Source organism: Nyctereutes procyonoides, unplaced genomic scaffold (assembly GCF_905146905.1).
Source record: "Nyctereutes procyonoides isolate TBG_1078 unplaced genomic scaffold, NYPRO_anot_genome, whole genome shotgun sequence".
NCBI classification, from domain to species: domain Eukaryota; kingdom Metazoa; phylum Chordata; class Mammalia; order Carnivora; family Canidae; genus Nyctereutes; species Nyctereutes procyonoides.
Window position 1 is genome coordinate 74,187,912 of NW_026575146.1, and position 27,727 is coordinate 74,215,638.

The 27,727-nt window shown below is 42.2% G+C and overlaps 1 protein-coding gene across 7 annotated transcripts; it reads left to right on the forward strand.

Annotated features, from left to right (window-relative positions):
- Nucleotides 1–1,072: 1,072 nt before the first annotated feature.
- Nucleotides 1,073–27,640, forward strand: LOC129500450 (caspase recruitment domain-containing protein 8-like). Of its 7 annotated transcripts, XM_055310904.1 has the most exons (14): nucleotides 1,073–1,179; nucleotides 3,855–3,984; nucleotides 4,484–4,543; nucleotides 7,117–7,220; nucleotides 8,764–8,868; nucleotides 10,300–10,437; nucleotides 14,203–14,258; nucleotides 16,175–16,325; nucleotides 16,691–16,920; nucleotides 16,992–17,254; nucleotides 22,066–22,191; nucleotides 22,542–22,683; nucleotides 23,742–23,786; nucleotides 27,107–27,640. In XM_055310904.1, exons 4-14 carry the CDS (start codon nucleotides 7,162–7,164, stop codon nucleotides 27,376–27,378), a joined length of 1,587 nt encoding a protein of 528 aa, XP_055166879.1. In that variant the 5' UTR covers nucleotides 1,073–1,179; nucleotides 3,855–3,984; nucleotides 4,484–4,543; nucleotides 7,117–7,161; the 3' UTR covers nucleotides 27,379–27,640. The 7 variants fall into 7 exon arrangements, with proteins under 7 accessions (XP_055166879.1, XP_055166881.1, XP_055166878.1 ...); XM_055310906.1 differs by lacking the exon at nucleotides 4,484–4,543; XM_055310903.1 differs by lacking the exon at nucleotides 3,855–3,984.
- The last annotated feature ends 87 nt before the right edge of the window (nucleotides 27,641–27,727 follow it).

A 27,727-nucleotide genomic window follows, 5' to 3' on the forward strand; every position in this document is an offset into this window, starting at 1 on the left:
ACACTTGATGGGATGAGCACTGGGTGTTATGCTATATGTTGGCAAATTGAACTCCAATAAAAAATATACGAAAGAAAGAAAGAAGAAAGCCAGCAAGCCAGGCATCAATTAGGACAATGACAGCCAGATGCTAGCTAATGCTGAAATTTGGATTGCTTTTATTGCTATTTTACATATAAGAAAACTGAGGTTGTTTGACAAAGTTAGTCAAACTATGATATCAAAATATTACATATATTTTAATTTTTAAAAGATTTTTAAAAATTTATTTGACAGAGAGAGAGAGAGAACAATCAGGGGATGCTGCAGAGGGAGAGGGAGAAGCAGACTCCAGATGAGAAGGGATACAGATGCCAGTTCTCCATCACATGAGGATTAGATTATAAATAACAGGAGATGAGGCTTTTTGTAAAGAGGAAGTCCCTACTCCTCATCTGACCCAACCTCAGCCTTTTCTGCTGAGCCACCCAGGGATCCCCTGAATAAAATGTTTTTGTTTTTGTTTTTGTTTTTTTAAAAAAGGTAGTTTTATTACTTTCCACCAGGACCTTGACCTGAGGGCCTCTGGTAGAATGTGTTTGCCCAAACGGTGTCTGGCTAATAAATTCCCTCCTAACAGATTGGATTGATAAGTATCTTAAGTTGACCTTCTCAGAATAAACTCAGGTTGCTGGAGGAAACACAGGCCCTCCCTAGCAAAGGGGGTGCTAACTCTCTCACACACTGTTCCTTCTCCTAGTACATGTGGGGCTTCCCCCTCATTTCCCAGGTTAGTGGCTATAATTGGAACCAGCTGTCTCTGCTTAGTCTCTCTGAGGACGGGGACTTTACGGAATATTCCCAAGCAGCTGTCAAAGCTCCCTTTGATTTGGACAGATTCCCTGTCTTCCCTGGCCTGCCTGACACGGACTGCCTAATTCCACTTTGGTGGAAAAACAAATGAACACAAACGTGCATCTGCTCATCTGTTGGAGCTGACAGGCTTTAGGACCCAGAATGTTGTTTATCTGCCTCTCGGCAGCACCCTGCCTCTTCTGCTTCCCCACCTCCTCTTCCTGTTTCTGTACAAACTTTAGTGTGGCCTGTAGACACTGCTCACTCCAGATTTCCCCACCATTTCTCCCGGTGGTACAAATGGACAGTGGGAAACAAACTGATTGACTTCTACAGGGAATCCAGGTAGAGTATAATTTACTATTTAAACTAATTTCAGCTTTTGATTTAATTAAAATAAGAAGGTCTTTATCTTTTTAAAAGAATTTATTTATCTATTCATGAGCGAGAAAGAGAGAGAGAGGCAGAGGCAGACTCCCCTCTGAGCAGGGAGCCTGAAGCGGAACTCCATCCCAGGACCTTGGGATCTGACCCCGGAATCATGACCTGAGTGGAAAGCAGATACTCAACCAGTGAGCCACCCAGGTGCCCCTAAACATGTCTTTTTTTAAAAAAAAAATTATTATTATTTTTTAAACATGTCTTAAACATGTCTTAAAGGCATCAACATTAGATGTGAAACTTGTGTTCTACCAAGATTTACTGAGGGTCCAATAAGCTCATGATCCCTGTGGCAGTTGGTGAGCAAACAGATAACTTACAATGATGGTGAATTATCTGTCTCAAAGTTTTCATGGGTAATTGCTAAGACAGCTTTCAAAGTCTTTGGTGACCTGAAACTTAGAAGTTTTGCTCAGATGATAAATTGGGATTGAAATCATTGGAAGGTCTAGGTTTTCTCCAAACAGGATAAAGTACTAGAGCATTGATTACCAGATGTAGGCTTGTGCTTTTGACTTCTTACTGCAAAAATACCCACAAAACAAAAACAACAACAACAACAACAAAAAATAACCCAAATATTTGAATCTGCTTGTAAACATACCTTGTGCTTAAGGGACTCATAAATTTTCCCTCTAAAGAGTTTTGGTGTAACCGTTCATATTTGGTTGCTACTTAGTTTGCACTAAAAGTTAAAATTCTGCTAAGTGTAATGAAGACTTTCAGAAAGAAGGGAAACAACTCTGCATGTAGAAAAGTAGGAGATACATAAGCAAGATGTAAGGAATGGGAAAATATTTTTGTTAAAGGTAAAAGAAGGTGATTTTGTCCTAAATAAGACAGGTTGTTTGAAAAGAAATGACTTGGACCGAACCTGAATGTGAAGGAAAGTTGTGGAAGGTTTATGAAGGGAAATCTTAGGGAAAATATTTGATATGTGGTCAGGATGGACTAAGATTAAAATGAATGGATTCTAAAGGTACACCGGTAGAAGATTGAAATTATGCTTTCTCTCTGTTCAAAAGACAAAGTTTTCTTAAATCGTTGGTCTTGTCTTTATAAAATGTAAACAAAAAAAAAAAAGGTGCTTTTTCTTTATCCAGGAAAACCAGTTTCTATTTTTTGTCTTTTCAGGTCTTTGATTACTTAGTTAAAGCTTCTCAGTATTAAAAGAGCTAAGTTTTGCTAACAATTGTCTGACCCTACATATTTGCCTTCGGAATCTTAAGGTCATTTTGGTCAAATAAATAATTTCGTTTTGGCTTTTTATAATGAACTATAATCCTACTTATGCCCGTTCTTTATAACTTTCTGACGTTTTTGTTTTAAGATTTTATATATTTATTCATGAGACACACAAAGAGAGGCAGAGACATAGACAGAGGGATATGCAGGCACCCCACAGGGAGCCCTATGTCATAGTTGGTTCTCAACCACTGATCACCCAGGTGCCCCATCTGAGGCTTTTAACAAACTTCTCCAAGATTTATTTATTTATTTATTTTTGTTTTTGTTTTTTGTTTTTGTTTTTTTATTTTTTTTTATTTATTTATGATAGTCACACACAGAGAGAGAGAGGCAGAGACACAGGCAGAGGGAGAAGCAGGCTCCATGCACCGGGAGCATGACATGGGATTCGATCCCGGGTCTCCATGATCGCGCCCTGGGCCAAAGGCATTCGCTAAACCGCTGCGCCACCCAGGGATCCCTTTTTTTGTTTTGTTTTGTTTTGTTTTTAATTTTTTTTTAAATTTATGATAGTCACACACACACACAGAGAGGCAGAGACACAGGCAGAGGGAGAAGCAGGCTCCATGCACCGGGAGCCCGACGCAAACTTCTCCAAGATTTAAATGATAAACAAAGCAGTTTTGACCAATTAGGTTTATTTATTTGGTTATGCTAAGGTATTTGGGAAGCACCAACAAGCAAATAATGATAAGCCCTAGGTTATATTGTCTGGATAAATGTAATAACTATTGTTGAGGACAGCCTGGCTGGCTCAGCGGTTTAGCACCACCTTCAGCCCAAGGTCTGATCCTGGAGTCCCGGAATCCAACCCCCGTCGGGCTCCCTTCATAGAGCCTGCTTCTCCCTCTGCCTGTGTCTATGCCCCCCCCCTCTCATGAATAAGAAAAAAAAACTATTTTTGAGATGATATGCCATTCCTAAAATTTTAATTTGTTTTGGTAATAAGGTCATCACTTAATATTCTAAGAATTAAAATGTTATATGTCTCAAGAATAACTAAATTTCCTTGCCAGCTATATTGTCACCTCCCATCAGCTCTTTAGCTGTGCCCATTTTTAAATCTTTTCATCATTCATAGTTGTCCTTATTCTCTTATAAAATGAGTTTTGTCTTCAAGAAGATTCATAAAAAGGACTTTTAGGACAAATACAGATGTTTGATATCTTTAATTTTAAACTAAAATGGGTGAGAATTTCCAAAACCAACTAAACGCTGCATTTAAACTGAACAAGAATTAGTAACATGGGACCAAATGAACAAAGAAAATGATTACAGTTTTGGAACTCTTGTTTAAAACATTGCTGATCCTCTGATGTTTGGTCTTTCAGATAAAAAAAAAAAACCTCTCTCTGAAGAAAGTATGACTTTTACAGAAATGTAATAGTGTAACATTTGTAAACCAACGGAAGCATTTAACTTTTCTCTCTACCTGAACCCTCTGAAATTCAAAAGGTCTCAGTAAGTATTCTTTCTTCCATGGCATTATAGTCATTTGCATAATTTCAATAAGAATCTATTCTCCTCCTAACAGGACACCATTGGAAACATTGGTTATTTTACCAAGGCTTTGACTAGAATGCCATATTTGAGAGAGACTTGGATAGATTCAGAACTGACCAAATAGCTCTAAGGACCTGAGGTTGACTTTATGAAATGTGGAGCCCTAAAGCACCTTGAAACTGTTGGCCTGATACCTCACATATAAAGCTCCCAGCAGGGACGCCTGGGTGGCTCTGCAGTTGAGTGTCTGCCATCTGCTCAGGGGTGTGATCCTGGGGTGCGGGGATTGAGTCTCACTCTGGGCTCCCTGCATGGAGCCTGCTTCTCTCTCTGCCTGTGTCTCTGCCTCTCTCTCTCTCTCTCTCTCTCTCTCTCTATCATAAATAAATAAAAATTTTAAAAAATGGAGTTCCCAGCAGCCTCCACCATGTGAGTAAAGAATGTCACTTCCTGGCAGGTGCAGGAAACTCAGGATACTTTGGGGACCTGGTGAAGAGGAACCTACCCACATCTACAGGTATTGCAGGCATGTCTGATGGCAAGGACTTGGCTTGGCTTCCGGCCGTGAGTGGCTACTACAAGTTCCACCTAGAGATTCCTTATAAAAACTTTCAGCAAAGCAGATTTTAAAAGAGCTATATGGCCAGTTGCTATTCTTGCTGAGCTCATGTAAATAATTGAAACAAGTAGGTTAAAATTGGACTTGCTTCGCAAACAAATCAGTCTCAAGTTGGCTATCTCTAAAAAGTTGGGTTATTATAGGAGAAATTATGTTTCAGTAACCCACCTTTGTGGATGTTAAATCTTAGTTCAGATTGTCTTTAAAAGTGGTTTGCCTAAGCTAGACAACTTGAGGTAAACTTCAGAGTAATTGACACAATAGCTTTGGCTACCTCTTTGGTGGGACTCTGGGTTACCCTAAGACTACAACACAAAATAAGCAAAACAGTATGTTTACTCAGCAGGACTCTAAATGATACTTCCCAGGCACTAGCTGTTCTTAACCAAAAATTAAGGGAAGGCAGAGAGGGACTTTCTGAAACCACCTTTGATTAGCCACTATTGATTATCTACAATTGCTACCTCCTTATTTAGGATTCAAGGAGTTTCCTCACGTGTGTTATTTTAACATTGCAGATAACTCTCACAAGTGTCCCAATTGATAGGGGACATTCTGGAACAATTAAATAAGATCAAGATAGCCACTGATCCATTTAATGGAATTGGTAATTGAGGATCTTATCTAAGAGATGTGATCACAGTCTGGAGCTTGACATTCATTTTATGCTTGTTCTTTTTCATGTACTGATGCAAGTATCATCTGCTGCCCATCATGACCTCCTGCTCCCTCCCCACCCCGGAGCCATACCTCACCCCCCTGCCCCCCCCAATTGATTCTAACTACCATACAACATGCTACCTCATTTCAATGGGCAGCAGCCAGAGCGGTCCTGTCTCATACCCTAATGGCAGTTAAGATTACTAAACCAGAGGGAGGAATGAGTAAGGAAAGGGTAGAGGGTAGTACAGTCTGGGAGAGATAGGGGGCCTCTGACTAGGCTCTGAAACTATACCTGGCAGGCAGAAGCCCTAAGCCAGAGTGAACAATAGTTAAGGGAATGGAGCAGACCACCTGACCCTGGAAGGATAGGGAGTAGGTTTCTTTGGCGGTTACATTATAATCATAAATGACAGTTACATTGTAAATGACCACACCTCAAGAAGTAAGTCTCTATGAGCATTATCAGTAGCCCTTGCTCAATACGAGGAAAGCCAGAAGCTTCCTGTCAAGTTTTCAATAAAAGACTGACCCTAAAAATCCTCAGTGGCAAGCCATTTGGGACCACTCTCACTCTAGAGAGCATTTTCTTTCTTTTCTGCTTTCACTTTCACTTAATAAACGTCCACTTGACTTCACCCTTTTGTGTCCACAAGATTCATTCTTGGGCTCCTTGAGATAAGACCTCTGCAATTCTGCATTTTTTTCTATTGTAATGAAGCACGCCGTTATAAGATGATGAACTTAATCAATACGTGTTGTGTATGTTCTGACATGCTCCCCGGGCCTGCCGCTCCCCATCTCTCTCCCTCTCCTCGGGCCTCCCTAGTCCTTGAGACACAGCAATGTTGAAATTGGGCTAATTAATACCCCAACAACGGCCTCTCAATATTCAAGCAAAAGAAGAGTCAAAAGTCTTATCAGTTACAATGGAAGGCTACAAGTGATGATGCTTAATGGGGAAGGCAAGTTGAAAACTGACATAGGCCAAAAACCAAACTTCTTGTGCAAGTTAGCCAAGTTATGACTGCAATGGAAAGTTCTCGAAGGAAAGGAAAAGTGCTACTCCAATGAACACACAGATGACAAGAAAGCAAAGCAAACTTATTGCTGATGTGGAGAAAATTTAATGGTCTGGAAGGAGGAGCAACCCAGCCACAACATTCCCTGGAGCCAAAGCCTCACCCAGAGCAAGGTCCTGACTCTCCTTATTCTCTGAAGGCAGAGAGAGGTGTGGACACTACAGAGGACACATTCGAACCTCACAGAAGTTGGTTTGTGAGGTTTAAGACACAAAGCCATCTCCATACCTTATAAATTGCAAGGCGTTGTGGCTAAGTGCAACTGTTCTTCTTTCCCATTTGGTATCTTTTTTTCTCCAGGAGTTTGTCCCACTGTGTTGCTGCAAATTCCTTTGTGGATTCCAAAGGCCTCCCAGAGCTGTTTCTGTTTATGGGTAGCTGTGTAATTGTTGATTTTCATTAGTGGGATGGGGGCTGGGGTCTCCTCTACCGCCATCTTGGTGATCTCACTTCTCTGATCTAGGAGCTATCTCTAGTTCTAGGAGCTATTCTCTATCTTTTGTATCTGCACATAGAGGGTTAGACATGAAATAAAGCAGCATTTAAGGTTTATAATCTTTCTTGCTTTCTCTCCAAAGTGCCAGCATTACTGGAAACAATTCTACCGATGTATTTCTTTTGAACTGGACAAGAACAATTTTGTATATCCCGGACAGATATAACACTAACTTGTATCTTCAGGTTTTTCCAACTCATTTGAATACAATTTCCTTCTTTTTCTGTTCTCAGTATTAATAGAGGTGTAATGGAGAGACAAACACACTAGCTGTCAACATGGAAAGAGATACATTAAAGAAAGAGATGCACAGATGCACAAGATGCCATCTGACACGGTGAGAGTATATCTATTAAGCCTTTGAGGGCTCTTGATGGTTTTGGTTCTTCTGTATCTCATTATTGTTCCATGAAATACTGAGTACTATGGCCTGCTTTCTTTCTTTCTTTCTTTCTTTCTTTCTTTCTTTCTTTCTTTCTTTCTTTTTCTTTCTTTCTTTTTTAAAGATTTTATTTATTTATTCATGAGAGACACGAAGAGAGAGGCAGAGACATAAGCAGAGGGAGAAGCAGGCTCCCTGCAGGGAGCCCTCTTTTTTTTTTTTTTAGTGAAAAGTCTCAGCTTACATTTTTTTAAAAAATATTTTATTTATGAGAGAGAGAGAGATATAGCAGGAGCCAGGGTGAAGGGCAGAGGGAGAATGAGAAGCAGACACCATGATGAGCAGGGAACCCAGTGAGGGGCTGGATCTCAGGACTTTGAGATCACAACCTGAGCTGAAGGCAGATGCTTAACTGAGTACCCAGGCACTCCGCTGCTCACAATTTTATTTATTCACTCTTCTCATCATACTTGAAGAGGGAAACCTGCCTAAAGGCACCAAGATGTATTACTTAGACTTCTTGTCTCCATTGTCAGGTAATAAAATCTTGCCTCTGACCACAATACCTTCAGACCTGAGCACAAGCGACTATGTGGGTGTTCCTCCAACTCTTTCCCGAATGCCATGGCCATGCTTTTGACCATCTGATGGCATCAGTCAAACTCACTAAGCTGTATCCATGAGTGCTTCAGCTGCTCCTCATCAGCTGCTTTCCAGAGGGTCATGTCTTATCTGTGACCAATTAATGCACATTTTTGCAGAGTCATAGAACTTGCAGTGATAAATCAGTTGGACCAAAGATTCAGCTACTATGACATATGTAAAATCCCCAAATGCTAGGGAATTTGGAGGGTCACTGAAGTGAGTTATTTTCTTTGGGAGCCTAATGTTTTCTAGCTTGGGTACTAAGTAATATTACCCTTCTATAATTAATCATCACAAGGGTTTGTGTCATATCCTTATTTAAAAGTTAGAAAACGGATATTTACCTCAGAGAGTGAAGCAACAATTTTGACATGAGTGGAAGTTCTAAGAAATGGCAGTGCCAACCTGTGGATTCTTGTCTCTTTGGTCTCCGGAGTCAGGACAGACTCACCCTAAATAGATATTGCTTTTGAGGAAGTATAATTCATGCAGTGTCGTGCAACTTTATAAAAGTTTCCTCCTTTTTTAGGGCCTCTGAAGGATAGCAGTAGAGTAAGGAATTTTCTACAACCCCCATGTTACTGGTACACAATATTGTTATACAAGTTATATGCGAGTCTATAGTGAGTCTTCCCAGGTATTACATATAAATTGATGAACATGAAGGGTTAAGAATCAAATGTTGCATGACTCCTGAGGTGAGATCACTGTCTGCTGAGTGGAGAAGGAGAACAGTTAATACAGTGAAATAAGTGGATCCCAGGGTGGATATCAGAGATTCCATCTCTGAAGACCGTCCCACCATCAAGTTCCTCACACAGAATCCAATGACAACTCCCTTGTGTTTTCCCAGGCCGGGTGAGTGTACCTGTGATGCAAGCACAGTGGACCAGCCCTCAGAGAGCACCAAGCTGTCAAATGAAAGCCTGAAGTCCCCGCCCTTTTCTCAGGACAAAAGGTATGATGACATTAATATGTAAGGGATACTATATTTGGGAGTGGGGAGGGGGAGAAGATTTTGTACTTGTCCTTCTATCTCATAGAGATTCATGAAAAGCAAAGACATTTATATTATTTGCTTAAGCGCCCACACATTCTTTCTTTTTTGTCACTATAATTTTTTATTTGAGATAGTTTAAGACTCATGGGAGGTAGCAACAAATGTACAAAAGGAGCAAAAATGAACACTCAACCCAGATTCTCCAAATGATAATACCCTTTATAAAAATAGTCATTGTCAAAACCAGGAAGTTGACATTGACCCAGTACTGTTAACTCGGATTACAAACTTTGTTTCAAGGCAATATTTGACAGCCTGGAAAATGTTGCTGACAAGCACAAGAAATCTGTCCTGCTTTATCTATCCACCCCTTCTCAATGCATTGTTTCCACATAGGAGACCATGCGTAGTAGTACTCCATGAACCAGTTTATTTGTTTGAACCAATGCCACATACTCCAGTGCCAGTCTCTGTTCAATTGGACTGTAGCAGATGATTCAGGTCAGGTCTATCAAGAGAAAGCTTGCCATGATAGGCATATTTCATTTCCAGGGTGTCTAATATGGAAACCATTGGCTCTTTGTGGTGTTTGGCCTCTTGAAATATGGCTAGTTCAAGTGAGGAGCTGATTTTCTACTTTACTTACTTGTAATTTAAGTTTAAATAGGCACACGTGGCTAGTGGCTATCATATTAGACAGTGTAAGTCTTGGCCCAAGGACACTCCCTGCTCCTAACCCCATCTTGATCCCAGACAGCCAAAGGAGACCAGAGCCAAGCTCTCCAATATGAAGAAGAAATCACCTAGTATAGGGGTTTCCTGTTCCATACCTGGATGAGGATCTCCTGTGGAAGAAAATAAGCCTGATATCCATCGTCTCCTTCCCCCCTAGTATTCTCACATGTCCGTCACCGTGAGGAAGCAGGAGGTGGAAGAGGAGCATTAGTACTGCGTGGATTCTTACAGCACATACATAATCTCACTGCTGTCCTAGAATTTCAATCGATCACAATAGGGTCCCATTCTTTGGGCACCAATGATAGGTGAAGGCTGAATATAAGCTAGGAATCTTCTCTTCTTCCTAAGTACTCAATAAGGTCACTTAGGTCCACATCCTAATACGAAACAAAACCTTCCAGGAAATACTAGGTGTTGAGATACAACTGATTCTGCTTCCTGGACATGGAGAGAGCAACGCTGAGTGGGACACAGAGATAGAGTTAAATCCATTGTAATGAAGGGGGAGATGGAGTCAAGGGCTTCAGAGAAGATTCTCCTAAAGACAAAGCATGGGGTCTAGGGCTTTTAACATAAAGTCATGTGGAGAGACTGTCCTGCCTCCAGACCTCCATGCTGTATTCATAACACAACTTTTGTTTTGTTTTCCAGACTGTTAGAAAGAATACAATCAATCAGCTTTGGTGAGTGGACATATCCGGCAGTGCTTTCGACAGGAAGAGTTTTAGTGGACCTATGTCTGGGCCACACTGGTTTGCTACGTTGGTTACGTAAGGACGGGTCTTCCAAGTAAGAGGAATGATTACTTGGGGAAAGGTGATGGTAGTATTGGATTCTGTTCCTGGATATCACAGGGGCACATGAGAATCAGGGAAATTGGGGTAATTTACATAGGAATCAGGGGGAGAATAAATGAGCTTATCCAATCTTACCAACAAATTCAGAAATTTCTGAATGAGGCAGGTACCTCTTCTTTCAGGAAGGTGTCTTTTTTTTTTAAGATTTTATTTATTCATGAGAGAGAAAGAGAGAGAGAGAGAGAGGCAGACACACAAGCAGAGGGAGGAACAGACTCCATGTAGGGAGCGCAACATGGGACTCAGACCCAGGCCTCCTGGATCATGCCCTGGGTCAAAGGCAGCGCTGAACCGCTGAGCCATGCGGGCTGCTTTTTTTTTTTTTCCAGGAAGGTGTCTTGACAAGCTATACACCAACAGGCAATAACTGATGCAAAGATCACTGTGTCATTGGTTGAGCTGGGAACCAATGCAAATAACCAACTAGGTGCTCTTGGAAACTGGCTGCTGATGAGGCTGAAGGATGGAATGAGGTCCCTGACATGGTGTGCTGGAGAGTGTTCAACACCAGCCTCGCCAGGGGAGAGGGGAGAGCCTTTACTTACAGTATTTGCCAATTTCCATGGGGTGACTACTTCCATTATGGTGTATTTCAAAGTTCAAACATGATGTCCATTAATACAGAGTTGGAAATAGCTGTGCAGTAGCCTGTTATTACAGAGATTTTCACTACACAGATAACATAATTGTAGATAACTTCAAGAGGGCAGAGGTATCGCTGGCTCAGTCAGGGAAGCATGCAACTTTTGATCTTGGCACCCTGAGTTCAAGCCCTGGCTGAGTGTAGAGATTAAAAAGAAAATATATATATACTTAAAAAAAAGCACCGAGTGTAGTATGATGTGGTAAAATGATTACAAAGGAATGTTTCAGCATTTATTACCTTTGTCAGTGATATCGTCTATTTATTTATTTATTTAAAAGATTTTATTTATTTATTCATGAGAGACACAGAGAGAGAGGCAGAGACATAGACAGAGAGAGAAGCAGCTTCCATGCAGGAAGCCTAATGTAGGACTCGATCCTGGGACCCCAGGATCACGCCCTGAGCCAAAGGCAGAGGCTCAACAACTGAGCCACCCGGGTGTCCCAATATAGTCCATTTAAATGAAAATTGTATATGATTTAATTTTTACTAACAGCCATGTTTAACAACCTACCCACAAAATTCCTGGAAAATTTAACATTCAGATACCATGACCTGGGATGAATTGACTCCCACTCACCAGTGACTTCCTCCTAAGTTCCACCCTCAGTCACCCCTGGACCCCAATGTGCACAAGCACCACAAGAAAACAGAAGGCTATGTATTTGCCCTCAGCTTGGCATGGGCCTAACATAATCCATGGCTGATTTTGTAGCCTCAGACAGCAGCAAGACTCCGGAGGGCAGGTCAAGGTTCTCTCACATGGCTTGCCCAAAACCCTTTGAGAAAAGAGCCACAGATTCTTTCTTTGAACTCCACTTCTCCAAATGTGTATTCTTTTTAGCCTTTGTCTATGTATCAATTTCTCTGTGAAAATTCCTCTCATGTCAAGTGAATAGACATATCAAGGAATATAAGGAATCCAGGGATCAAGGATTACATACGTACAACAAGAAATCAAGAGAATCTCAGCAAACGTAAATGAAACTAGACATTTCATGATGCAATGGCAGCAATCATGCAATAACTACTGTACCCACAGAAATCAGTGCTTTTGTTCCTCTTTCATCACCCCCCTTCTGTGCATTGGGGGATTTTTAAAGCTTCCAAGGTACAGTCAGTTTGGTCACCACTACTCTGGGGGCATGTATTGCACCCTTGAGTCAATTGCTAATTCAGTACTTTTATTCCAACAGTCATCAGACACCAAGGAGTAGGTGAGTGAGTGAGTGAGTGAGTGAGTGAGTGAGTGAGTTATTTATTTATTTATTTATTTATTTATTTATTTATTTATCTATCCAAATGACCCCAAATGTTTATTTGACTAAATTCTATTTCATACATAAGCATGACAGCCTCCTCTATTAGACTCAGCAGTTAAGAAAAAAACAAAACAAAACAAAACCAAAAAACCAAGCAGCCTCATCCAGAAAAGTGCAAATGCCAAGGGTGAGGGTCATCTACAGTGTTACTGCAAGATAAATACACATTTTTTTAAAGCCCGCTCTCCTTCTGGCCATATCAACTTTCAATTCCAACCACTAAATATAGACAAGTTTTCCAAAAGTCATTTCTTATCTTCTCTAAGATTTTAAAGCCATCATCATCCACCTCTGTTCGATTTTCCTGAATGACTTTAAGTAGGTCATCTGTAGAGTCTCCCTGAATGATGATTTCATCTTCTTATGTTACTCAGCACCACAGGAAAATTTTTTATCTGAAAAATTCTGTTTCTGTTTAACAAAATGTTTTTAGATTTTATTTATTTAAATATCTTTTATTTTTTTTAACATGCTGTTACATATCTTTTCCCCCCTGGGAATGTTGGCAATCCTCACGTTTTGTGTCCCGTGTCATTTTTCTTTATTTGGCCCTTCCTACCTCTTCTCCTTCTCCTGAATTTCTTCTCTTCTCCTTCTCCACTGTGCCCTGACCCTCACTTATCCAGCTTCTTGTTTCCATGATTTTCTTCAGTAAGTTTTGGAAACTCATTTAGAACATTCTTCTCTAAGCACTGTGGACACTTAGCAACATTGGGCACATATATTCACAGGGCTCTGTTGGTAATGAACAGTCCCACAGTAAAGGACTCAGAGTGGGTAGCATGCCTCTAACCTGCCCATGGGTATAGCCCCCCAGATCTTCTTTACCGTCATGCCCACTGGATTCAGAAAAAATAGCAGTCATCTCACAAAAACCGAGATGGTGACAGAACCCCTGTCGTCTCCTCTCCTCCACTACTGCCAGGTGAAATAACAAATGCCCAATCAGAGCCATTTAAACAAAAGAAGTTAGGTATGAGCACTTTGGATACTAGTATAATAGGAGAAGAGGCAGAATGGTCAAGACACTTTTGCCTGGAGAGATCCTCTCTTAGTTCTACTCTCCATATCCAAGTCATCTCTTTTTTGAGAGTCTAATAGAACTGTTCCTGAGAACATTCTGTGACGATGGAAATGTTCTGGGCGCCTGGGTGGCTCAGTGGTTAAGCGTCCACCTTCATGCCCAGGACATGATCCTGGAGTCCTGAGATCGAGTTGCACATCGGGCTCCCTGCATGGAACCAGCTTCTCCCTCGGTCTCTGCCAATCTCTCTCTCTCTCTCTCTCACTCTGTGTCTCTCATGAATAAATAAGTAAAATAAAATTTTAAAAAAAAAGGAAATGTTCTAGCCTGTGTTAGCCAATATGGTAGTCATTTGCCACATGTAGGTATTAAGCACTTGAAATGTGGATAGTATAGCTGAGAGCTCAATTTTAATTTAATATCATTGAATTTAATTTATTTGAAAGTTTAAATGACCCTTTCTGGATCATAGCCTTTGTTTGGGCAAAAAAGCTCTAGTTTGTTATCACATCCTCCACATTTCCTTTGGAGAACTGATAATATTTTTAAAGAGTTTATTAAGATTTCATTAAGATTTTAAATAATCTCCACACCTGGTGTGGGGCTCAAACTCACGACCCAGCATCAAAAGCCATATGCTCCATTGATTGTCAGACACCCCTTGTGAAATGATTTCTAATATTTTTCTTATTTTTGACACTCAAGGGCCCAAACTGCCATGAAATGGATAGCCCAGAAATTGCCACTGACAGAAGGATCAGGTAATTGTCTAATATAGAGATGAAGCCAGGCACGTGTGTATTGGGCTGATAGAAGTGTCCTGTGGATTTACATGGAGAAGACAATTTGAAGTCCTTTGTGGTGATGACAATCAAAAGTAATTTTTCTTATCTGTAACACCATCCTCGCTACAACTTAAATGGGAATATGAAGTAGCTGTAACCTTGGATACTGTATCTGGAATAGACTCCGTATTCCAAACACTCGATTATGGACATTAAACACATTGTCTTCTTATTCTCCATGGAAACTCTATGAGTGGATCATAGAGCCTCTATTTCAAAGACAAAGAAAGGAACCCAAGGGGTGAGAAATCTCCAGTCACTAGGTGAGGTGTGGCAGCATTGGATTGTGTTTGGGTTCATTTAAAAGGGCCTGCTATCTTTTACCCTAATCCATGCTAAGACTTCAAAAACTGAACAATGTATGATCTTTTGTGACATTTATACTCTGAATGGCTTTGGGCTAGGAAACATTCCTATTGTAAGCGTGTACTAGGGCTGGCCTAGCAAAATAGCCAGTCTAAGGGACTTAAACAACAGAAGGTAATTTTCTCATAGTTCTGGAGCCTAGAAGTCACAGCTCACCTGCTGACACATTCAGTCTCTGGTGAAGGTTGTCTTCCTGGCTTGTAAGTGGCCACCTTCTCTTGGGGTTCACATGGCCTTTCCTCTATGTATCAAGAAAGAGAGTGAGATAGAAAGATTGGTCTCTCTTCCTCTTCATGTAAAGGACACCAGGACACCTGTCCTATTGGATTAAGAGTTCTTTCTTATTACATCTGTTCACCATTAGAACTCTTTTATAGACTCCATTTTCAAAATCAGCACCTAGACCAGCCCAAAATTTATCACCATTGGTTGGAAAACTTTACCCAACATGACTGTCCTACATCCTGTCAATACTTGCTCCACCTCTCTGTGCTCATTGATGGAAACTTTCCCACAATATGTCGAAGCCATGTGAGGTTCAGGAAAACCAGGGCACTGAATTGGCTGTATCTTGATGCTCAGTCCAGCTCCTGAGGAACCAGGGACATGGTGACAGGGTAACCTCATCTGTACTCACATTAGTAGCTGACGTTGGGAACGTCAGCTTTGGTTTTCTAGAGGAACCAAAATTCAGAGCAGTTCTATAAGGTCAGGTAGCATTAGTCTCTCCATCTTACACAGGAGGAAAAAAACTCAGAGTTTAGGTGACTGTTTGAGACTTTTCATTGTTCCTGTACAAAATCCCAACTCTCTGTGAATAGAGATTCCATCCTTTATAATTCTTGATAAACTGTAAACCAATTTTGTCAGAGCATAGTATATCAGAGACTTCTATTGTCCAAGATACAGATATTTGTTCTACGCCAATCATCTTCTCCCAGAGCGTGGGAGGTGCGAATGGAATCCAGCAGCGCATGTGTAGAGGGTCTCCAAGCAGTGCTGGGAAGCCTTCCCAGTTGGTGGTAGAACCGCTCAGGGAACCAGGGGATAGTCTGGGGTGCCTCCAGTTGGATGGTGGTGAACACTACAGTCAACCGGTGTGCTTTTGTGTCTTCAGCTTTTAGGGACTTGCCTTCCTTCACCAGCATCAGATATCAGCTGCTCCTTGGGTCCATGTAGAAATTTAGCTGCTGTGGTGCCTGGCTGAGGCAAATATCGCCCCCAACCAAAGCTGTCCATCTGGGCTTCCTTCTTAAATGTGGGAGTGCAGTTTCGGTAACAACAAAGAACATTCTCATGCCTTCCACTTCTGGATTCAAAGATCAAAGTGCCCTGTTCTTGCCACACTTCCTTCTCTCTGACATCTAGATTGCGAACAGGACATGTGCCATTGAACCTCCAGGGCTCCTTCAGATCAGGCCTTTTCTAAGAGTCTGCATTTGACACATGCAATGTTTCTTTTTCAGAAGATACTAGCTTAGGAGTGGAGACAGTAGTGCCCATCCAGGCTGCTCAACTGTCTGCTGGGGTTGAACCAGTATGTAAAAGTTATCAGTTCCTGGGGCCTGAAGGAAATGTGGATATTGAGTTGATTGATAAGTCTGCAAACAGATACAGGTAAGAATGGGAGACGCTAATTGTTTCAAAGAATTCTACTCTAAAGGAAGTAAATGCTGTGTGATATTTACTCGTATACACCTACATGATAGGAAACATGATCCATCCCTCAAGACATCTGAAATTTTGTCAGTGTTCTCTGTATTCTATGCAGTGAGTTGGTATTTTAATTTCAACATATGTAGAATACAGAGAAACTGGGGCCCAGAAAACCTAATGAAGTCCCCAGAGGTTCCTACAGTTGTGAAAATCACAGATGGGTCTTGAACCTGGCTCCACCCAAACACCACATCTCTCTGCACTTGTGTTCTTTCAATCAAAGTTCTGGGGTTAACCAGCATGACTATCACTCTGGCTCTTTTCAGCGCCCACTTTCCTGTGGCTGGCTTCTATCTGTGGCCAGCGGTAGGCCTTGGCTTCTTGGTGACAGCAGCAGTGACTGTGAAGATTGCTTTTGATTCTTGGAATCAACGCCTGGGCCTGGTGTTACAGCACCAGGAGCAGTGGATGGCGGCAGGGCCTTTGTTTGAGATCTCTGTGGAGCCTGAGGGGGTCATTGCTGAAATCCACCTCCCCCACATCATCTCCCTCCCAGGTAAAGAGGGACGAGGGGAGGCAGTGGGCCAGTGGGAACGTTATCTGATGGGCTTTGTGATTGTCCTACAGCAAATGAGGTCGATGTCTCTTGGTTCCAAGTCGCCCATTTTAAGGATGAAGGAATGGTCCTAGAACCGCCAAGCCGAGTGGAGCCTTTCTATGCCGTGTTGGAAAACCCCAGCTTCTCTCTGATGGGGATCCTGCTGAGATTCGCCAGTGGGACAGGTGTTTCTGTCCCCATCACGTCCTTGACATTGATCTATTATCACTTCCACCCTGAAGATATTAAATTTCACTTGTACCTCATCCCCAGTGACCCCTTGTTAACGAAGGTAAGGCTGGAGATGTGAGAATTACGTGGCAGTTTCTCACCTTGGACCTTCCAACTCTGTATTAAACAGAAAAGTGAAGGCACAGCTTTCACTGATAGAAGCATGAATCACCCTCCCTGAGGTCATCCTGTAGGTGCTGCCTCTTGAGCCATGTGCAAGGATCTGCAATAGGAATTCTGTTCTTCTGAAAATGGAGCTGCCTTCTCTGGGTTTTACAGAGAAGGAAAATACGAGATGAGACTTATGGGGACTGGCAGAGAGTAATGCAGAGATTTCACTGTAGAATTTCAAAGTAATAGGATCTAATTTAAATACCCTCCCCAAACATACACGATACATGCACACCCCTCTGAAGTCCTTTCCCTGTGCAGTAGTATCTCCCTCCAGCACATTTGTGATAGGCTCAGAGTCCCCCAACCATTCCTGGGTTAGTGCTGAAGCAGATACACCGGTCTTTGTCGCTGGAGAGCTACTGCTTTCCCACATAAAGTATCACTTCTGTCCCTGCACCTTTGATCGAGAGGTTCCAGGGGAAGGTTCATTTGATTCTCTAACAATTGGTTTATCCTCCTTCAGCCCCAAGAGAGACAGATGCTTGCCTGGTGGTCATTAGGGTTGTGAGTAACTGTGGGTATTTAAAATACAAGAGAAAATATTTTAATCTGGATGCTAGAGATGACCATTCCTGGGCTATGCAGGAAAGGAAAACTAGAAAAACCAAAACAAAGTCTTAAATGACTCTTTTTTCTATTTTGGACACACCCTAGTTCCCAGGCTGGCCATTTTCCTCCCTTGCCCCCAAATCTCATAGGATCACTTGCTCTACTTTATTGTTGAGTAGAAACAATGAGATGGAATGACCTCATTTTCCTATCATCACTTTGTAGATGTAATTCTGTACTGGCTTCACTACCCCCAGCCCTGTCGTGGGCAGTGGGCAGAGATTAGCCTGCCCACTACTTCTTAGAGGCTAGGGTCTGAGACTCTCCTGGATCCCATTCCCTCTGGCCTTCCTGGGAAGATGCTTCACCAGGAAGGATCTGCCGTCAGTCACCTCCTCCATCAGTGTCTCCTACCCTGGCGTCCCATTCCATGAGCAACCCCAGATTGACCATAGCTACCATATTAGAGAAATGTTTTCCTTCACCTCTGAATGTCCATTTCTCTCTTCTGCTACTTGGCAAATGGGTCATCAGCTTTATGGGCCCCCCGGTCTGGACATTCCTCAGTGCTCACTCTGCCCTCAGATGCTTCTTGCTGGGTTACTGTATCTCTATTCCCTCAGATGATTCTGTTCAAAGTCTCCATTGGATGATTCTTCCCTGAAGTCTGGTAGCATGTGTGATGTTGGCCTCACCCATCCTTGGAAAGAGTCCTGTCTAGAAGTCCTTCATACCCTATTTCCCCAATCTCCATATTAACTGTTATGGTCCCTCTTCCATGGCTTCCACAAGACAGTTGCTCTGAAACCTCTCACCTCCTGGACTCACTGATGGTCTTAGTGACTCTTCTGGATCCTGTCACCAAATTCCATGGAAGAGGAAGATTCCTAAATCTGTATCGCTGTCCTGGACCCTCCAGAGCTTTGGGAACTGCCTGACTTAATGTGTCCACTTGAGTGTCCAGGAGAATACCTAGCCTCGTGTATTACTTCCTTTCTTCCCCAAAACTGCCCTGCTCTTTCAACTCTCTTCCCATAGGGGATATCCAACCAAGTTCCACTAAGTCACTCAAACCCACATCTAGAGTTTATCTTCAATCCCTGTGTTTCATTTTCTTTCCTCCTCCAGTGTATCCTCCATATCAATGACTTCTACAAAAGAAAAAAAATCAATGGGTTTTACTGTCGTAATATTGCATGAAATTTTATTGGAGCTTGCAATCTGTAGAGCAAGAGACAATAAGTGTGGAGGTGCGTGAGTTCAGCTCTCTGCTTTCAGGAGTCACTTTCATAATGTCACTGGAGCCAGTTTCCTTTCCTTATCACCACCAGCAGTGGTGGCCCCCTCCTTCACGGACTTCTGCTGGAAATAGGACTCAGGCCTTCAGACTTAACTCACTGATTCCGTTTTTGTCTATCTGACTTTTTATCTGCCAACAGAGAGATCTCGTACAAACATAAATATCCCAACACTTCTTGGCCAAGACTCTTCTCCAAATCCTTATTACACTTTGAACATAAACCAAGTCATCTCTCTGCCCGTAGTGTCATCTGGCCCAAGCTATAATCATTGTGTCTATTTATTTCTTTCCATTGGTCTCATGAATCTCTTTATTTACTTATTGTCTGTTTCTTTGTAAATTATAAATAACCTCTCAATCACAGGTTAGTTAAAAGCACAATGTAAGGCCTACTATAGACATTCATGAAATGTTGACAGAAGGAATGAAATGTGGTCTGTCTTCCTCTATACAGAGGGAAAAAAAAAGATGGCAAACCTTTTCTTCATTTGAAAACACAAGACAACCTCAAAATGCCACTTTTGCCCTGAGAATGTTCCCTGTTTACATCAGGAGCAGCACAATCCTATGTATTAGCCACTGGCCATGCTTGGCTGTTGAGTGCACAAAACAGAGAAAAGCAGGACAACCAAAGAGTATTCGGAAGATGGAAATGTTTGTGCTACAAGAAAAATATATGTGCCTATGACAAGTGCTATTAAAAAAAAAAAAGGCAGGTAAAGGGAATGACCTTCAATCCATAAAACAAGCTAAGTACAGGAGTATGTCCCACTATCTCCAGAAATCTGCTCTTAATAATAACCGTCAATTTTTTAAAAAGATTTTATTTATTTATTCATGAGAGACACAAGGAGAAAGACAGAGACACAGGCAGAGCGAGAAGAAGGCCCCTTCCAGGGACCCTGACGTGGGACTCAATCCGGAGTCTCCAGGACTACACCCCGGATTGAAGGCAGCGCTAAACCGCTGAGCCACCCAGGCTGCCCATAACAGTCACTTAAAAAAAAAAAGGATTTATTTATTTATTTATTTATTTATTTATTTATGAGAGGCACACACAGAGAGAGGCAGAGAAATAGGCAGAGGGAGAAAGAAGCAGGTTCCTCACAGGGAGCCCAATGTAAGACCCGATCCCGGATCCCAGGATCGTGCCCTGAGCTGAAGGCAGAAGCTCAGCTGCTGGGCCAACAAGGAGTAACCCCCAACGGGTGTTTTTTTTTTTTTTTAAGATTTAGCTATTTATTCAAGAGAAACACACACACACACACACACACATACACTCAGAGGTAGAGACATAGGATAACCCGTCAATGTTATAGTGATGTATTTGGTCATTTTAGTTCCAATCTCTTATTACCATAATTTCTTTTAAATGTGTCTACTCATTTAAAATACTTTTTAAAAAGATTTCTAGAAAGTAACCTCTACCCTAACCTGGGGCTCGATTTCAACACTCTGAGATGGAGTGACATGCTCTACTGACTGAGCCAGCCAGGCACCCCTAAAATAATTCATCAGAGATGGCATGGCACATTGCTGTCTTTCCCCCTTCCTTTTCTTTTATCCCTGTGGAGCTGTTACTCTTTAGTAGTATGTCTGTAGTGACTCCTTGAGAGCCCTTTGCCTCCCTCCCCTGCCTCTGCCCCACCGGAGTTTCATTCCCTTCCTGATACAATTTGAAAATTTTCTTCCACTTGATCTTCCAGGTCCAATTCATGTATCAGCATTGGACATCCTTCCCTTCAAACGGATATACGGATTTCTTTTAACATGAATCAAATAGGTAGATAAATGTATTGGTCCCTAATTTTCACAGTACACACACCTTGTATACAGCACACAGATCGAGAAGTGGAACATCACCAGCTTCTCCTTCCCCTTCCTGCCTCCTTCTCATCACTACCCACCAAGAGCATTTACTAACTGGACACTTACACTGTAATTGATTTTGATAGTGATTCTTGCTCGTTAATTCCGTAAAGTCTCTATTGAGCTGTCGCTGAGACTCTCAAATGCTGTTATTATTTTGTTGTTTCAGTTCTATTCTGTGTCTTTGGAGGTTCGTCAAATAGTTCCAAAGGCTCCTCTGCTCTGTTTCTGGGCCTCTCTGGTGATGTCACAGCTGTATTGGTGCACAGGTAGTAGAGCATTTCATGGGGCAGCAGCCTTCTGATGCAGGAAAGTCGTCTATACCCTCATCCCTCATAGATCCAGCTGCAGACTGGGTGGTGCCCTGCCAGGGCAAACAGAAAGAATTGTCTTTGTCTGCAGCTTTGAGGAGCACTCAGACAAATCCTGCCGCATTATAGGAAGAATGATCAATCTATACAGAGATTTGTGATGAAAAGAATTGTCTTGGGAGGAGGCACCTGGACGGCTCAGTTGTTTAAGCTTATGACTTTTCATTTTGGCTTAGGTCATGATCTCAAGGTCACGAGATGGAGCCACCAAGTCAGGCTCTGCTGAATGTAGAGACTGCTTAAGATTCTCTCTCCATTTAACACTCCCTCCCCCTGAAAATAGAAATAAATCCCTTGGCTCTGAGATAACCACCAGTAAAATTTTATTAATACATCCCTCCATGGGGCACCTGTATGACTTAGTCAGAGGAGCTTGCAACTTTGAGTCTCAGGATTATGAGTTTGAACCACCCATTGGGTGTAGAGATTTCTTAAAAATAAAATCATAAGAGAACTATATCTCCTCATGCACAGAGGCATAAATCTTTACATCATTTGAATCATATCATACATGCTACTTAATACCACATATGGAGGACTTTGTGTGCCACTACCTTTGCTTTATTACTTTTAGCTTTGTCCTCTGATTTGCTTCTGCTTCTTCCTCAGGCAATAGATGATGAAGAAGCTAAGTTTCATGGTGTGCGTCTGCAGACCTCACCCCCAGTGGACCCCCTGAATTTTGGTTCCCGTTATATCGTGTCCAGTAATGCTCATCTGGAGATAATACCTGAGGTTGGTAGAATTGAATCTAACTCAGATTTACCTCAGGCTTCAAAATGTTATGTTCTTCGGAAAACAATGGAAGACTAATGCAGGGTCAGTAGCTCCGGTGATTATTCTCTGAACCACACCCTGATAAAAGCTTGGCTACCTTTCCTTTCAGGGATAATACTATTTCTGAAAATTGTAACCTTAAAAGCTGTTGACCATCCTCCCTCTTTTCACCCTCAACCAGCTATGAGGCTGTGTAGGAAACGATCATAATTCAGTGGCCAGTTCACTGTTGGCAAACAGGCCTTTCCACCACCCGCCCCCCACCCCCACCCCCTGATGCTGTAATTCAAGTGGTGTGTTTCCTCTAGGAGTTGAAATTATCCTACAGGAGTCCTGGAGAAATCCAGATATTCTCCAAAGTCTATGCTGGGAAGATGAAGGAACCAATCATATTTGAAATTACTGAAAAAAGACACAAGACTTTGGTCTGGCACACTTTGGTGAAGCCAGGTAGGTGAGAATATGAGCCTAAAATTTGGGGGGAGGAAAAAAATCATGCCTCTCTCTCCCCTTGGTTGTAGTGAAGTGTGTCAGAGAAGAAGGTCTATGTATGGTCCCAACTACAGTTTATAGTCAGTGTTGCATTGAAAAAAGTTTTGGCAGTGGTCTTGTGTGCCTGGGATAGAGGTGGCTGTTGGAGTTGAAAATTGGAACCTCTCCTACCTAGGAGATGTTGCACAGGAGATGCTAATCATAAGAATCAGAAGGTGCATAAAGTTGGTTTAATCCTATCTTTTGGGCAATTTTATACTTGTTGGCATAAATGGAGACTATGCAGCTGCTGAAAGAGGGAGGACACAAAATTTCTCAGAACTTTAACAACAGCAGGACTTTCAGAAAGAAAGCGTAAGACCATGTTGAAGGCTTAATGATAAACACAATTTAGTTATTTTCCCAAATAGTTGCTCCAGTCAGCAAATGTCCCACCGACTTACAAGTGTGTTCAACTTACAAGTTCTGAACTATCAACAATTTCAGTGTTCTAGAGTTTAAACAATATCGACACTTATTGATCAAATGTACTCACTCTATGATGGCATTTCATTTCAAAAATACATTTACCTAGAGGATAATGACGAACAGTATGATCATTTTTACCGTACCTTTCGCATTTCCTCACATTGACTTCTAAATAGAAATAGAAACAGAAATAGAAAGGAAAAATGAGTTCCCTCCCTGAATGCATTTCCTTAATAAGCAGCGAGTGATCTTCTACTTAATTGGGTGCCATTGGTATATGATGTTTCAATGGAATCTTCAAGTTAGGAAGTGGAGTTAAATTACTTTAGTGGATTACATCAAAGACCAGAGAAACTACAGGGTTGCCTGAATGGCTCAGTCAGAAGAACGTGTGACTCTTGATCTCGGGGTTGTGAGTTTGAGCCCCATGTTGGCTGTAGAGATTACTAAATGAATAAAACAAGAACAAACCACTTACAAAAAAGAAAAAAACACCTAGATGAAGGTATATGGTTCATTTCATTCTCCAACTTCTCCTCCTTTCCTAGTGGATCTCCAGTTTCATTCTGCAGCAGCCCCTCCTCCTCTCTCAGGTGAGTGCAATGCTTCCACCAAAAGTCAAAAGGATGTGTCTGATTTCAGGAGGTGTTTGAGTGGTGTGATGTGGCTCAATGAGAGATCATACCTTCTCTTCATTTACAAAGACCCAGTGGTGTCCTAGACAAAGAAGGAGCCTGAGCCACTTCAGGAACAAACTCATGAGGGGGTGTAATATGCAGACTCTGAGCATGCAACCAGTCTTATTGGGGAACACACATTGCATCTGATGAACTATAGGTGAAAGTAGTTTGATATGGCTGGACATGAAACTTTAGAGGGAGGGAGGCCCCATGAGACCAGAGAGGCAGGCAAGAAACAGATGTTGAAAGCATAAGGATGATGGTTGAAATCTTTTGGACATTAAGCTGAAGGCCAACGGGGGACTTTTGCAGGGTAGGTAGCAATGCATTCACTTTTCTCAAGAGTGTGGATGAATGTTGGCAATAAACGGACAGGAAGTGGGAACCGGGTTATGAGGCTGCTGTAAAAATCAAGAACAGGGATTAGCTGAGCATTGGTTAAGGTTCCTGGAGTTGGTAGGTAGCAGCGAAAGAAATGATTCAAAGTAAGGAGTCAAGGGGCACCTGGCTGCTGGCTCTGTTGGAAGAACTTGTGATTCCTGATCTTGAGGTTGTGAGTTCAAGCCCATGCTCGGAGTAGAGATTACTAAAAAAGTAAAATAATAAAGCCTTTTTAACATAAGTAAATAAAATAAGGAATAAAGATCAAGGGACTCCCTTCTGCCTTCCATGTTGTTGGCTTTGACTGTCAGGCTCCACGTAGTAAAAGTGACAGTCCTCCTATCTCAAAACAGATCATCCAGGAGGAGAAAGATAGCATCTCCTGATGCCCCTCAGTGAAGAGAAGACTCCTCCTCAGGTGTCACATTGGCTTGAAATGGCAATAGACCCATTTCCTGGCCAGCTAGTGGTGGTGTCAGGAGGTCCAGAGAGGCAGACTAGCTAAAGAAAATCAGGCCCCACACCTGGAGTCGCAGTTGGGTTCCAACCCAACCACAGATCTTGGTTAAGCATGAGCTAAGGATGATTTCACAAAGAAAATGAAAAGGATTTATGCAGGTTGTGAGTGTATGGCACCAGCAAAAGGTCTCTACCCTTCCTATTATGCAAGCTCTTGAGCAAGAGATATCTGTCACCCGGTGTCACAAGATAAAGCTGAGCCTGGTTTTCTCTCTCTAGAAGACCCTTCAGAAGCTGCTGCCAGCCCACACCTTTGCCAGCCAAATCTCCATTCTGGCCACCATGCACTGTGAAGCATGACGTCTCTTTTCCTCTTTTCCTTTTTGGCCTGGTGGCATCTTGTATTTCATACAAGATCCTACTCCTTCTGATCTTCTTTTGATACTAACTCTTCTGTGAAGAATTTGCTTTAAAGTCTAGTCTGGGATCCCTGGGAGGCTCTGTGGTTTGGCGCCTGCCTTTGGCCCAGGGTGTGATCCTGGAGACCCGGGATCGAATCCCACGTCAGGCTCCCGGTGCATGGAGCCTGCTTCTCCCTCTGCCTTTGTCTCTGCCTCTCTCTCTCTCTCTCTCTCTCTCTCTCTCTCTCTCTCTCTCTGTGACTATCATTAAAAAAAATAGTCTAGTCATCCAATCCTTTCTGACCCAAAGGCTTTGGTTGCATTTTTCCCTCATGAAATCAGGGTAATTAAAAGGATCATGATGGCAAATGCAACTTTGACTGCCTGTAGCATGCCAAATATTCAGGTATTTTATTTGTGCTTTATATACCCCATTTCTGTCTATCCCTGTGAATAATCTTTGACTTGCTCCCCCACAGAATCATGGAGGAGGTATGGAGCTAACATGGCAATGGCTGTTACTTCACACACCTCGCACTCATGGGGTTTCTATTCCAGCAGGTGGAAACAACAAAGCTGATTTCACTGTGCTTATCAAAATAACAGTGGTGGATGTGTTCCAAAGGAATTTTAGGGGGATTTAGGAAAGAATAATACACAGGCTCAGATCAAACATTGAGTGAGTTAAAATGTTTCAGAGTGCATCCTAGAGAGGGGAAAAAAGGTGAAGTTTATGTCCAGTTAAGAAGATTGAATATAAGTGGTTAAACAAATGGGTAAGATGACCACAACCAATGCAGTGAGACTAGGTTAAGATGAGAATCTTTCTGAAAACAGAAAACTCTATTCCAATTGAGGAGTCATCGAACGTACAGTTCCAATGACTTTTCAATATAAGCACCAAGACATCAGAGAAATCAGATCATTAAATTAAACTGTTTGGTTATAGGAGCAGATGACTGGACATTAACGATCTGTGCCATTGTGTTAAGAACGAAAGTTCTAATTGTATAAGGTATAAGTAGGAAGCATTCATACTTTTAGCTTCTTAAGTGGCTTAGTAGGTTAAGCATCCAACTCTTGATTTTGGCTCAGGTCATGATCTCAGGGTCATGAGACTGGGCACTGAGTTGGGTTCTAACCATGGCATGGAGCCTGCTTAAGGTTCTCTTTCTCCCTCTGCCCTCCTCCCCCTGCTGGAGCTCTCTCTCTCTCTCTCAAAAAAAAAAAAAGGCTAAAGCAGTCATGGTTGTAGTGAATGAACTGAGAAACAAGAAAGTGATGTGATTTGGCCAAGGTCACACAGGTATTATATACGGAAACCAGCATGAACCCTGAGTCAGCATGATGCAAAATACCTTCTTCTCTCCAGTGATCCTGGTTCCTTCTGTGTTGCATTTAGCCACTTATATCTCTTTCTATACACTTTTTAAGAAGACCCCCCCCTGAGGGTGCGGAGCTAGTCTAGACCACCTGCACCTCCGGTATCATGCATATCTATGTATGAACTTGAAGATTGTTAGAAGATGAATAGCAGCAAAATAGAGCCTCTCTAGGATTCCAGTGAAAACTGGAAAGTGATGAAGGAGAGGTGCTCCAAGCTGGGAGGGAGGGGATGGGGTTGGATTGAAGTAGAGAAATCATTGAGTTTCCCTAAATTCATAGTCCCCTGAAAATGACTGGGAATCCTGAAGATGTGCATTTAAGCTCTGTCTGGGCAACATGCAAAAGAGAATGAACATTATCTCCACAGAGAATTATGTCTCTAAGGGCCATCTGAGTGGCCCAGTCAGTTAAGCATCTGGCTCCTGATCTCAGTTCTGGGTTTGATCTCAGGGTCATGTGTTCAAGCCCTGAGTTAGGCTTCACACTGGGCATGGAGCTTTCTTCAGAAAAAAAAAAAAAGGAACTATGTCTTTAAGCTGGGCATAGGTCATGAACTCTATAAGAGTGCTATCCCTTCCTGAGTCTGCAAATCTTCCTTCTGCCCAGGTAAGGCCTTTCTGAACGAGCACCGCCGGCAGCTGCAAGCCAGGCTGGGAGACCTGAATGGAGTACTGGATGACCTTCAGGACAGTGAGGTCTTCACCGAGGAAGAGAAGGAGCTGGTGCAGCAGTGCCCTACACAGCAGCGGAGGAATGAGACCCTGCTGAGGATGGTGGAGAAGAAAGGGCACCAGGCCCTGGGGATTCTCTTCCAAAGCCTTCATAGAAGAGATCCTTACCTGATGTCCTACCTCAGCCAGCAGAGTTTACAACAGTGACTCAGGTGGATACTCAGGAAGAGAGAATCCAGTGTTCTCCACTGAAAATGAACAAACAGGGGTGCTTGGGTTGTTCAGTGGATTAAGCATCTGACTCTTGATTTCAGGTCAGGTGTTGATCTCAGGGTCATGATGTTGAGCCCTGCACTGGGCTCAGTGCACAGCTTGGAGTCTGCTTACGATCCTCTCCCTCTTCCCCTCCTACCATTCAGTCTGCCCCCTTCAAATAAAGAAATTGAATAAATCTGTTTTTTTAAAGGAAGGAAAAAGAAGGAAATGCATAAATGAACATGTGATCATTGAGTTCAGTGTCCAAGACAAAAGAGTTCCAAGTAACACCTACTCAACC

Bases quoted from the DNA above. Each gene is read 5' to 3' on its own strand.
- LOC129500450 (XM_055310904.1), top strand. From the start codon at position 7,162: ATGGAAAGAGATACATTAAAGAAAGAGATGCACAGATGCACAAGATGC. The intron at 8,869-10,299 runs GTATGATGACAT...TTTGTTTTCCAG, and splicing joins CCCTTTTCTCAGGACAAAAG to ACTGTTAGAAAGAATACAAT. The intron at 16,921-16,991 runs GTAAAGAGGGAC...ATTGTCCTACAG, and splicing joins CCACATCATCTCCCTCCCAG to CAAATGAGGTCGATGTCTCT.